The sequence below is a fragment of the Sminthopsis crassicaudata genome, chromosome 6, assembly GCF_048593235.1.
Source record: "Sminthopsis crassicaudata isolate SCR6 chromosome 6, ASM4859323v1, whole genome shotgun sequence".
Lineage (NCBI taxonomy): Eukaryota > Metazoa > Chordata > Mammalia > Dasyuromorphia > Dasyuridae > Sminthopsis > Sminthopsis crassicaudata.
In genome coordinates, this window is record NC_133622.1 from 104,494,797 (window position 1) to 104,507,659 (window position 12,863).

Sequence of the window (12,863 nt, forward strand, 5' to 3'; positions counted from 1 at the left end):
AGCCTCCTCCTAATCCTTGCGGGAGGAGCCCATCCGAGTGCAGCTTCCTGGGCGCCCTGTCTCAGGTCAAAACCAAAGGCCTTTCTCCCCCCCTCTTTTCTTCTCCCACCCCTACCCCCCCCCAATTTGTTTGGGTCTTTTGTGCCACCGGCTCACAGTTGGCTAAGCACTCCTTTGCTGAATTGAGCTATTGTCTGAGACCCCATCGCTTTTCACGCTGCAGATCTGTGTTCCTCCAACCCCCAACCTCCCCCCCCCCCCTTTTTGGCTGGGAAAGCCTTCCTAATGTGCCTTTCCTCCACATGAATCTGGAAGCTATAAGCTGGACTGATTGCAAATGAAGTGTAATGCATTGTGGGACGTGTGTAAAATTGGATCATTCGAGGTGGGGGTGTGTGGGAAGGAACGGACCTGCAGTGTGCTTTATAGAGGAGGAGGAGGAGGAGGAGGAGGAGGAGGAGGAAGAGGAGGAAGAGAAGGTGGTGGTGGTGGAGGTGGTGGTGGTGGTGGGAAAATGTTTGCAGAATCTACCCAGGCTGGGCTTGCGGCAGCCTCATGAACCAGGGGACGGCCGCGCGCTGGCTCGAGGCTGCAGCTCCCCCAGGTTCCTGCAGTATTGAGACAGTAGCAGGTTAGCCCGCCTCCAAAATGAAGAAGACCCGGAGTACAACCTTACGGCGAGCCTGGCCTAGTTCCGATTTCTCTGACCGGGCCTCAGACCGCATGAGGTCCCGCAGTGAAAAGGACTATCGCTTGCACAAACGCTTCCCACCAGCCTTTATCTCCCAGGCATCACGGGGCTACATGACATCAGGTTGGTAACCTTTTTTCCTCTTGGTTATTGCAACAGCTTGGGGAGAGCTGAATGTGTGTGGTGTGTGTGGTGTTTGTTGCTGGATTGATGAGAAAAGCAGGGGGGCATTTTGAAATCTATTACATATGTATGCATGCATGTATATGTACACATATACATGTGTGTATATACACACATATTATGGATAAAGCAGGAAAAAAAAATTAGCACACATCCACCATTTTGTACCACTGCAGGATTCCCAGCAAGGCCGGCTCAATATGGGGTATAAAAGCTATTAGTCAACTAAAATTAATGAGGAAAGGAAATATCTGGGTTTTTGGCTAAGTTAAATGAAGTGGCTGGAAACCCTTGGTGCCAGCAGCCCCATCGCTTTTGCTGAATCAGGGTGCAATTCATTATTGCCCACAGCCCCAGCTTTCCTTCTCTCCATGATGCCAAATTACCTTAGTGGGTCTTTCTGAATGTTCTTTTCTTGGGGGGTGGGGGGTGGGCAGGGAAGGTTCCATCTCTGTAATTGCAGATGCTATTAGCCAGTGGAATGCTGTTACTGCATATGGTTCAACTACATGTTTGTTTATATTAGCGAAAACCATGTTGAGGCTCATTAAAAATATTCTATAGTGTGATTGTCTGTGTGTGTTATTAAATCTTAGTGCGCTCATGTGGGTATTCAGTATACACTGCTTTGAATTAGGCTATGTGGAAATAATGGAGGCTGTAGCATGTATTTGCATGTCAGGGAGTAAGGACAAACATTTTCAAAAAAAAAAAGTGAAGGCTTCAGAAAGGAAGACTTGCTCTTAAATGCAGTGGTATTTAATAAAAACATTTCTGAAGAGGTTCCCCTTTTGAAATATGACTGAATGGCCTTGGTTTGAGATTTGAGGACACAGTGATGGAATACTTGGGAAAATGCTGAAGGGGGAAAATCCTAGGAGCCTTTTGTTGTTTAGCTTGGTGCCTGTGACCACCCTGGTGTATATATAGAAATATCAGGTGTCAGGTTTGTTGTGTGTTTGGGTATTTTTTCCCATTCTGAAAGAATGTATTTTCTTCCAAGGGTCATTTTATCTAAAGAGGGAAGATCTCTTTTTCTAAAATGAAATTAATGCAATTCATTATTCCAAATCCATATATTTCCTGGGGCTTATGGAGTTAAACTTGTGTTAGCAATCATACTCTAGTTGTACTATCTCCTAAAAATAAAAACAAGTCCTTTTAGCTAGAATCACTTTTGCATGCTTTTAAACTGTCTTGCCAACATGCTGCTATTAACACAGCAGAGAAAAACTACTATTTCTCCATTGAAAACCTGCCGACATGAGGATATTGGCAAGGAGGCTGCCTTGACTGTAACACTTCCATGAAAAGCCAGAATTTTGAAAGGAAATGACAAGCACCAGCCATCCCTTAGTATTGAGAAGATACTTTTGTGATTGGTGTACTCATCTCATCCTGAAATGTGGCAGCAGATTTTGAAACATATCGAAATCTAAATCCAGCCTCATAAATAAGCTCCTCCCTACTTTCACAAACACTCATTATCTGTGTGTGACTGTGTTTTAGAGATTTTTCTCTGTTGCATCAAGCCCGAGTTGTTTGCTTCATATATTGGCAGCCCAATTCTTCCCCCTCCCTTTTTTCTTTCCTTTTTTCATAAACTACTACTGAAAACATGCCAAGCTCTCCATAGTATCTGTAGCTATACCTTTCTCCCTTAGCAAGTCTCAAAGTCCTTCTCTTAGTTTTAGACCTATCCTATGGAACCTCTTTATGTTCATATGAATTTATAAGATATTCCTTCAGAATGAAGCTATTAAGGCATGTTTGCTTGTTTTATAATATACCACTACCTGTTCTGTATACTGCAGGATGTTTTAAAGGATGAGGGGAACTACTTTTTGGCCTTCTCCTGGTGACATGTAACCCATATGAAGAGATGACAAGGAATAGGATTCATATTTAATAACAGATGATGATGAGGAAATAACCAATGTGGAATGGAGGATGTTGAATAGGCTCTTTTTTATTATATTTGTGGCTAATTAAATAAAGAGCAGGTGTTAATGTAGTATGAGATTAAAAATTAACAGGTATATCTATGATGAGAGTCATTGTATTCCCTTTGTAAGAACTTTTTTTTTTCCATAGAGATTATTCATTTCTTTTCCAAATGTTCTAGGAGGAATAGGTAATATATTTAAACAGTTTGGGATTATTTAAAAGAATCTTTCTCCCTCTCAGGAAACTTATAGAAAGTCCCAAAGTTACAGGGACTCAGTATGCAAGTACATTCTTTGTCACATAAGATGAAATACTGAAAAAAATTCTTAGAAATACATAAAGAATTTTTTCATATTTATTTATTCTCTGTGTTTAGTCATTTAACATCACCTCTTTTTGAATTAAAGGCTGTATTGTTGAGGAGGGGGAAGATTTTTTTATGGAAAGATTCATTTCTGTGGGGAAAAAAAATTGGCAATCAAATAGATTTCTCACTGTATACAAAAACAACCTCCCCTTACAAAAACACAATCATACAGATAGTTTCTAGAAAGAAAGATTGATTTTTCTTAAAATAATGGGGAAAAAATTTTGGTCATTGTATCCTCAGTTGCTTAACACATAGTAGGTATGTAAGAAATGTTCAGAGATTGATTGTTTTAGGGGATAAAAGCTCCCTAGAGATTTTGTGAAGGGTGTTGTAATAATAAAGCTACAGTATATAATATATAAGGATTTTGTAAATAGAGTAGATGATAAATACTAATTTAATTTAAGTTTTATTTGATGGTATGTCTGTGAAGTTGATCCTGTTTATTAAAACAAAAAATTTTAGCTTTATAATGACACCACACTATTTAAAGCAGCCTTTCCTTCTCTAACAAATAATTACTATTGAAAGTGATTTATGGCAAACAGCCTTGACATTTAATGTGTGTGTGTGTCTTTGTATTTAATACCTTAAGGATAACCTACCTTTAAGTTTTACAACTTATAACAGACATATATAAACCATATATAAAACATATAGAAGTTCAGTTAGAGAATTCTGAAACTTTGAATCTTGGAGAGAATGTCCTAAATGGCTGATTAATCTTTCAGCTCATACTACCAGATCTTAAATGATCCAAAGTATTCACAGGCCTCCTAGCAACGGGTAAGTTCACAGGCCCTGTGATGAGTTCATTGTTCATCTTGAATAATAATTTCCCAGTGAAGAACTTGCTGAGTGTAGGGGTAGTTTCTTTTTTATTGCAACTGATAATAAAAAGGGGGATACATGTGCCCAACTGAAAAAATAGGTTGTTTTACCAAATAGGTTCTATCCCTAAATTATTTATAAAGCTACAAATTGTTCTTTTTTGGTGGAGTATAATTGTGTTAGAGGAAAAATGAAAAAAAAATCTTTAAAAATTATCTAGTGCTTTCTATAGGGATACTTAAAAGTGAATACTCAGATTGGGTATTACATTGTAATTAATTTGAATCATTTCGATTTTCACATGTATTCATTTTTTAATTTAATTTGTTGCTTTTATTGGAATATAGTTGGTGAAAATGTTTTTTAATTATATCCTTTAATTTATTTGTTGTGAATTCTTGTTTTTCATTGTTGATATTGGTCATTTGGGTTTCCTCTTTCTTTTGAGATTGCAGAAAATAATAAATGTTTGCTAATTGAAAATGTATATTTAAGAAAACATATTTGGCAACTATTTTGAAATGCTCTGTATTTTGAGTGCTATTTGACTGATTTGGAGGGTTTTTTCCTCTGTTCCAAAAGAAAGGTGGGGCTTTTATTCTCCACCTGTTAAAAGATGACACTTGCTTTAAATGTTTCTTGCTTTTTCTTGGTAATGATGATTTTTACTTTCTGTGTATTTTAGTGATGTCATTAATGCCATTAAATTTTGGGTAATTTAATTAAGACTATAAGCTTCCTGAAGGCAGATACTACACATGATTTAAACTTTATGTTCACTTAGACAGTCTTTGTTTGTAGGAGGAACCTAGTAAAAATATTTGTTGTCTGGCTGAATGACATTATTATACTGCTTGGTAGAGCCAGTAAACCACATACATTCCCAATTCCCCATGGATTCTATAGCATTGCAGTTGTGGTAATTCTAGTTTTAGTTCCTGGAAGTTAAAAAAATTTTTTTTTGTTTTTTTTTTCTGGTTTGTTTTAAAACACAAAATTGACTTTTAGGCCCATGTTGTAGATTTGAAAGATTTTCTCTTTTTTAATTCAAAGCACATGGTATTAACTTCAAAAAGTCAAAATCAGTTGTGTGAGTTAATTTAAGTGGTTCTAACAGTGTAAGGAGAAAGCTGGCTTGCTATTCAACACTTTTACTAGTTTTACTAGTTGACAGTTTGTGAAAACTAATTTGGGTAAATAATATATTGTATTTTCAATTTCTTTAGCTTCTGTTTCATTTTAAGACATGTGAGACTTTTATGGGAACAGACTGTGTGTGGGAGTGGAAGATGGGAGCTTTGGGTCTAAATCTTGGGCCAACCACAAACTAGTTTTATCATTGACAAATAACATGGCCTCTTTATACTCTGATGGTTATAAAAGGAGGTTTTTATCAACCTATAGTTTGTTCAGTATCAATCTGTTTAAATGTGTAATGTGATAAGGTCTGAACTCTCTAGGATAAATGTCTTCCAAGTGCACATTGATGTGAAAGTATTAAAAAGTATTTTGGGATATCCAGTTCTTTTCTTCTCTAACTTTTCCTTAAATATTTGAGATTTATACACTATAAATATGAATAATTTCTGGTGTCCTCATTCCTATTTTCCATAAATATGATTCTAGATGTATATATTTTGGGGTTTACATAGATGCCAGTTTGAAACCTGAACAAATTGTAAGAGATATGCAGTTTTAATAAATAATATCATATGCCTGTTTCAGTGTTTATGTTTTCTGGATATAAACTAGATTTACATCTGACATGACTTGTACTGGCCTCATCTAGTGAAAATAAGGAATATTGAGTTGGTGGTGAAGGATTTCCATCTCTTCCCATTTATCTTCCCCTATCCCGCCATAGCTTGTTGGAATTGTTGAATTGATATTGTTTCAGAATTTCAAAAGGTAAAGTTTGAGAGGATAATGGAGCTAAAGTCTCAGGAAGAAAAAATATCAACATTTTGTATAATATGTCTTAGAAAAATTTTGCTACTAAATTTGAACATATTTTTGAAGAATGTGCCTCAGGACTTGAAAGAGTCCTTGGAAAATGAGTTAGATTTGCATGTCCAGAAAGGAGAGTTGAAGATTCAAGTCTGAGTGCCTGGAAGTGAAGCTAATTTTTTTTGACTATATGGAGCAATGAGTATTAAAGGAGAAAATTGGATTGTTGGGTTAGAAGACATAATGAAGAGTCTTGAAAACTAAACACAGAATTGGTGGCAGTAAGGAGGTATTCTAATTTCTGAGGAACTAGAAAGTTATCACTGAAGCCAAAGTATGATGAATTAAGGTATTAGGAATGAAAGTGGAAACCAAGGGGAACAGCTGAAAGATACTGTGTAGAAACAGTAAATCATCTGATAGAAGAAGGAATTAATTTGCATTTGTTAAGTATGTACTATGTGCCAGCAACTGTGCTAATGGTAAAGAAGGATATTGGGAAAGACAAGTGAAATAGTCCCTGTCCTCAAGAAACAGTTTTTTCCCTTTCCAAGGGAAGGGAAACAATAAATAGGCTTTGGTGATCAATAGAGAAGAAGGAAGATTTAATACTTTAAGGTCCCTAAGATATTAAGGAAAATACTGTTGATAGTAACAGAAAATAGGAAATTGGCAAAAGGAACTAAATATACAAGAAAGATGATAAGTTCAGTATGTTTTATTTACTTAAGCAGAGATAGATGTAGATGGCTGGAAATAGGGATTTGGTGTTTGTGTAAAAGGTTAAGGTTGGAGATTTTTGGCCCAGAATGAAGAAAATGATGCCTAAAGAGGTGGAATGATATCCTCAAGATACACAGGAACTAAGTGGCAGAGCTTGTGATGTCAAATTGAACCATCTAATTCCAAGTCCTGTTCTCTGAGTAATTCACTAGGAGGACAAGTCAGAGGGCCTGTGACAAAAGACTGCTTATGAGTCAAGAGAGGGACATACCCCCAACAAAAGAAAGAGAAAATGTATATGAAGAAAACCAGAAAAAAAGGACAAGGATAATCAAGGAAACTGAGAATGTGAAGGGAAAAAATGTGCTTTGCATTTGTTAAGTATGTACTATGTGCCAGCAACTGTGCTAATGGTAAAGAAGGATATTGGGAAAGACAAGTGAAATAGTCCCTGTCCTCAAGAAACAGTTTTTTTTTTCCTTCCAAGGGAAGGAATTAATTTTAAGATTAAGATTTCTGTGGAGGGGCAAAATAAAATATCAACTGAAAGCAAAGAAATAAATGAACAAAGAGCAAAAGAATGACAAGAAGCTTGTTACCCATCAGTTTTAGTGTTCTGAGTAGATTCATCATTTATATAATTTGTGTTTTGTGTTTCTAGATAACTTTTACCACTCCAAATTTGTTATCTCTTGGATCTTAGCTCAGGGTTGCTCAAATTTAGTCTTCCTTGGTAGGAGTGGTGGTGGTGGTATGTAAGCCAGGTTGTGATTATCTTTAAGACAATTTTAAAAATTATTTTCTAAAATTATTAATGATAATGAGCAAACATGAATATTTAAGCATATATAGAGCAAAAAAAAAAAAGGACTATATTAAACTGGAACTTGTATTACAGTTTGATTTCTTTCAGGTCCTCCTGACTCCAGAGTCATTTCAGCATCTAACTGTCCCTTGATTTCTTTCAAATGCAATTTTAATTTAGCATAATAGTAACAAATTGCTTCATTTATATTATTTTCTAAAATTTTTTCTTCTGTTTCCATTTAAAATGTTTTATTAGGGATTTTTTTTGCATCCCACTCATTCCTCTCTCTCATTATCTTTCCCCCAGAAATTGTAATAAATACAGTCAAATGAAACAATTTTGCATATTAGCTATTTCTAAAAATGTATGTCTCCTTCTGTACCTCTAGTCCATCATGTTTGTGCCAAGCAAAACAAACTTGAACTCTGGCTGATTCTAAAGGGGAAAATAAAATTAGAGAAAGTTTTTTAAAAATCTCATGATTTGGGCTTTGGGGAAGAGTAGAAGAGCAGCGTGGTAATAGCAGGCTACTCCAAATATAGATTACTGTGTATTGATCTCATTTTTCTTTGTTTCCTTTCTTTTTTTTTTAAAGAATGGGTTATAAAGTGGGCCAGAGAAGAAACATAATTGGATATGATGGAGGGAAAAATAGCTACCAGTCCTAATTATGAATGTGAATGGGATGAATTCGCCTATAAAACAAAGGAGTGTGGTGGTATGAATTAGAACACAGAATCCAAGAATGTTATTTATAATAAGGAATACACTTAACACATAAAGATTTATCCAAAGTTAAAATGAGAACCAGGAATGAAACTCTGTTATGTCTTAGATGAAACTGAAAAAGCAAGAGTGTTAGTCATAATCTTAAACAAGGAAACAGTAAAAGAAAGAAAGAAAGAAAGAACAAAGAAAGAAAGAAAGAAAGAAAAATAGTCATGGCTATGCCCATTTCAATAACTAATACTGAATTTCTCACTTTTTCCTCTGTATTTTTGTAAATTGGGAACTGTCTAAGCAGAAATTTAGTTTTGAAAAATATTTTTTAATAGAGCTGAAATGTCCCCCATAGCCAAAATGAAATAAGTATGTACTTACAAATAAATCAAAATCACTTCTAGGATCTTTATTTTCACCTCAACTTCAGTCATGCTTTGAATTAATGAAAAAACTATTAAAGGACTTATTTTAGGGAAGGTGGTGGCACAGTATATGAAGCCCTGGAACTAGAATCAGTGAGGTCTAAATTCAAGTCCAACATCAGGTATTCCCTAGCTATATGACCTAGCCAAATCATTTAATCATTGTTTGTCTCAGTTTTTTCATCTCTGCCATGAGGATAATAATAATATCCACTTCCCAGCATTGTTAGAAAGGTCAAATGAGATATATAAACCTTACAAATACTATATAAATGTCAATTGGTATTATTAAGTCATTATTATTATTTGCTTACTCTGTGGCAGATAGTTCAAAGAATTGAGAATGTAAATACAAACAAGCAGGACAGTCCTTGCCCTTAAGAAGCTTCCACTCTGCAATGGAAAGACAATAAATAAAGGGGAGCTATTATTGGAAGAGGGAGAAGAATGTGGGTATTAATAGTTCCTGTTATGCTGGCATGATTTGGAAATCAGAAAATGTCAGAACGCCTGCTCTTGGCAAGAAAGGATTAAAACTCTCTATTTAGAGTCCAGGGTCTCTGAGTCTGTTAGAACTCTGATGAAAGGAGGAAGAGAAGAGTGATAGTACAAGTAGCGTTGATTAGAAATAGCCTCAATAGAACCATTTTGCCTCCAAGATCTGAAATTCCAAACTCTTCCCCCTGAATATAAACTCCTAATGACTGATTCTTCTTGTTTTCCAAAACAAAACTTGTTCTAAAGCTGAACTTGCCCACCCTTATTGTGATTATTTTCTGCCTCTAGCTCCCTCATTTTCCTTAATTGTAAAATTAAGAGTTCAACTAAATTATTTTTAAAGTTTCTTTGAATTTTAAAACTTTTGAGTCTTAAATGTCCCATTCTGCCAGTCCATTAGCTCTTTCTACTTTACAGAAATCATTTGAGTCTCTATCCCATGTGTATACCTCATTAGAAGGCTACAGTAAGTCAGTCTGATTATTTCTTCTGTGACTGTCATTCCAATACACAGTCCTGGTTAACTCTCCAAATCTGCTTCTTCCATTTCAGGGAAAGTCACAAAGCAATGCTGTATGGCTTCAGTCCAAATGAATACTCTTTCATCTCAGTTGGGCCCTCTTCGCTGATGTGCAATGATTTTCATCAATTTCATGGGCTCTTCTCTCTCTCCCCCATTGCCGCTCCCCACAACAGTTGTTCCAAACTTTTCCCATGTTTTTCAAGCCCCATTCCTCTCACTCATGGTGGGTGACTTCATTCCCTACTTTACTGAGAAAACTGAGACTATCTGACTTCAGTTTCCACAACATCTCTGCACTTTAAAATCTTTTTGATCTCCACCATTGTCTTCTTTTTTCCTTTTGTTGAAGGAAGTATCCTCTTTCCTTTTTAAGGCTATTTCTTCTGCTTTTATTCCTTTCCTCTTCCCTTGTTAAGTGGGCTGCCCAAGGAAATACTGATCTAAGTATTGAAATAGGGATTATAAACAAGAATCTTTTGATGCCAAATTTAGTTGCTTTTTTTTTTGTCACCACACCATGCTCCTACTCACTCTCAATAAATATTTGCGTAAATGAATGTGTGTTTCTATCCATTATTATTGTTTAGTCATTTCAGTCATGTCTGACTCTTCACGACTCTATTTGGGATTTTTTTGGTCAAAGATATTGGAATAATTTGCCATTTCCTTCTCTAGTTCATTTTATAGATGGAGAAACTGAGATAAACAGAGTGAAGTGACTTGTCCAGGGTCACACAGCTAGTAAGTGTCTGAAGCTGAATTTGAACTTGGGTATCCTTACTTCAGACTTGATGCTCTATCCATTATACCACCTAGTTGCTTCTCTATTCATTACACACACCTACCCACCCATACCCACCTCTTTTATACAGAAATCCTTCTAAAAATAAAAAAGGTGATTCTATTATGAGAATTCAAGAACTGAAAGACACTTTAGAGATTTCTTAATTGATTCCTCCTCAAATTCCATTAAAAAGACCAGAAAAGATTCTATGAATGGACATAACAAGTTAAGAAAATGGCTTCTCTACCCTATTATTTGCCTATGATTTGGAAGTTCTTGTTTTCGTAAAACTGAAACAGGATTTACAGTCCTCTAGGTAGTTGAACTAGTATTAATCAGTCTAGATCTGCTATTACCAGAGATGTATTTAGAGCTGAGAGAGGTGTTAAGAGAGTTAAAAGAAAGTGGCAGCACAAAGGAATGGGCCCGCAATATAAATAATGTATATTTTAAACATCTGTCATATACCTATTGAGTTAAAAAATTATGGCTTAGCTCATACTTGAAGACAAAAATATCCATTTATCTTTCCACACTAAGACATGCTGGCCTTCAGGGCCAACTTCTCCCTTTTTGAAGATAAAAGACAAATGTTTTGGCAAATCCTTGGGGTGCATTAGTGGTGTTAAGGTTTCCTCCAAGTTCTAGCTTGAGATGGTCCCATTTTTGTGGGGATGCTGCTGCTTACTTTTTTTTCCTCCTTGATTCTTCTCTGGTTGGTTCCTCTAAGGATTGTGAGAGACCATTTTACCACTCTCAGTATAGTTTTTCTTCTCTCAAATTTGTTTTTTAGAGTTTAATCTACTTTCACTTTTTTCTACATCACTAGGCAAAAATAAGTCCTTCTATAAAAAAATGTAGTTTTGTATCAAGGTCAGCTGTCATACCAAAATTAAGCAAATGCCACATAGACAAGACTTGGGGGTACTTGATTTATTGAGAGCAATGTTGGTCTCACAAAATAATAGCTAATCCTTTTTTTGGTGGCATTTTAACAATTTTTTCAAATGCTTTCACATCCACTGCCTCATTTGATCCTTAGAGCAACTGTCTGAGAGGCAAAGCAGCTGTTGTCCTAAGTTTTTGTGTTTTGCTTTTTGAATGACTTGCCTACAGTCAACAGGTAAAAATACTGGGGCAGGCCTAAGATCATTAATTTAGAGTTGGATGAGATGCAGAGGCCGTCTGGTTCAACCTGTTATTTTCCAGATGAGGAATCTGAGACCCAGAGAGGGAACAGGCTTAGGTCTGAAGGGACAGAAACTGACAGGGATGAGACTTGGATCTCTGAAAGTTTAGTGCTCTCAACATTGTGCTGTCCTGATCCGAAGGGTATGAGGCTAATGGATGCATGTGTGTATGTGTATGTGTGTAACAGAGACACACACAAAGACAGACACATACACAGACACAGAGAAACACACAGACACAGAGTAACACAGAACAAGAGACACAGAAAGACTACAAGAGAGACAGGACACACAGAGACAGACGCAGATGACAGAGACAGACAGACGCAGACAGCAGACGACAGATGCAGAGAGCAGACACAGATGACAGACAGCAGACACAGACAGACAGCAGACGCAGATGACAGCAGACAACAGATGCAGAGACACACCCAGAGAGAGAGGCAGAGACACACAGACAGACAGACACACACACACACACAGACACAGAGACACAGATAACACACAGAGACAGATGCACAGAGACACACACACAGATAGACACAAAGACACACAGAAAGAGAGACAGACATAGAGACACAGACACACACACAGAAATACAGACATAGAGAGAGACACACAGAGACAGAGAGGCACACACACACACATACAGACACACATAGAGACACACACACAGAGACATATAGAGACTGACATACATAGTGAAAGAGACACATCAACACACACAGAAACAGACACACATACACACAGAAACACTGTATCTTTTGTATCTACTGCTGCATCTATTTTAAAAGTTTTAAAATAGCATAGTAGAAAGATTTTTGCCACGTAATACAAATAAGAAATAATGTACTATTTAGATATTTTCCAGAGTTTCTAGAACAATACCCTAGGTTTTCATCTTCTATTCCCTTAAAAGACCAAAGATTTTGATTGCTCATTTCTTCTTTGACTAATAATACCATCTGCCATCTCTTTTCATACTCTTTGTAGAATTAATATTGCCTATATTTATTTTCAAGCCAAAATATTAATACCATATAGATAACCTAAAGAATTTGGATTATTGCCACTCCATGATCTCTATTCATGCCCAATTTCTTTGTTATTTTTCCAGTCCACAAAATTCCTATAACAAAGAGGTAAAAGGAATATAGTGGATAGAAAAATGGAGGCATCCTATCAATAAGTAGCATATTTTAGTGGAGTATGTATATTGTTTG

At 36.2% G+C, this 12,863-nt stretch overlaps 1 protein-coding gene across 1 annotated transcript in view; it reads left to right on the plus strand.

Moving 5' to 3' along the window:
• Window positions 1-511: 511 nt before the first annotated feature.
• Window positions 512-12,863, plus strand: part of STOX2 (storkhead box 2) — a 155,359-nt gene continuing 143,007 nt past the window's right edge. The window contains 1 exon segment of the mRNA XM_074273778.1: window positions 512-814. Coding sequence (XP_074129879.1) covers window positions 649-814 — 166 coding nt within the window. The 5' untranslated portion in view covers window positions 512-648.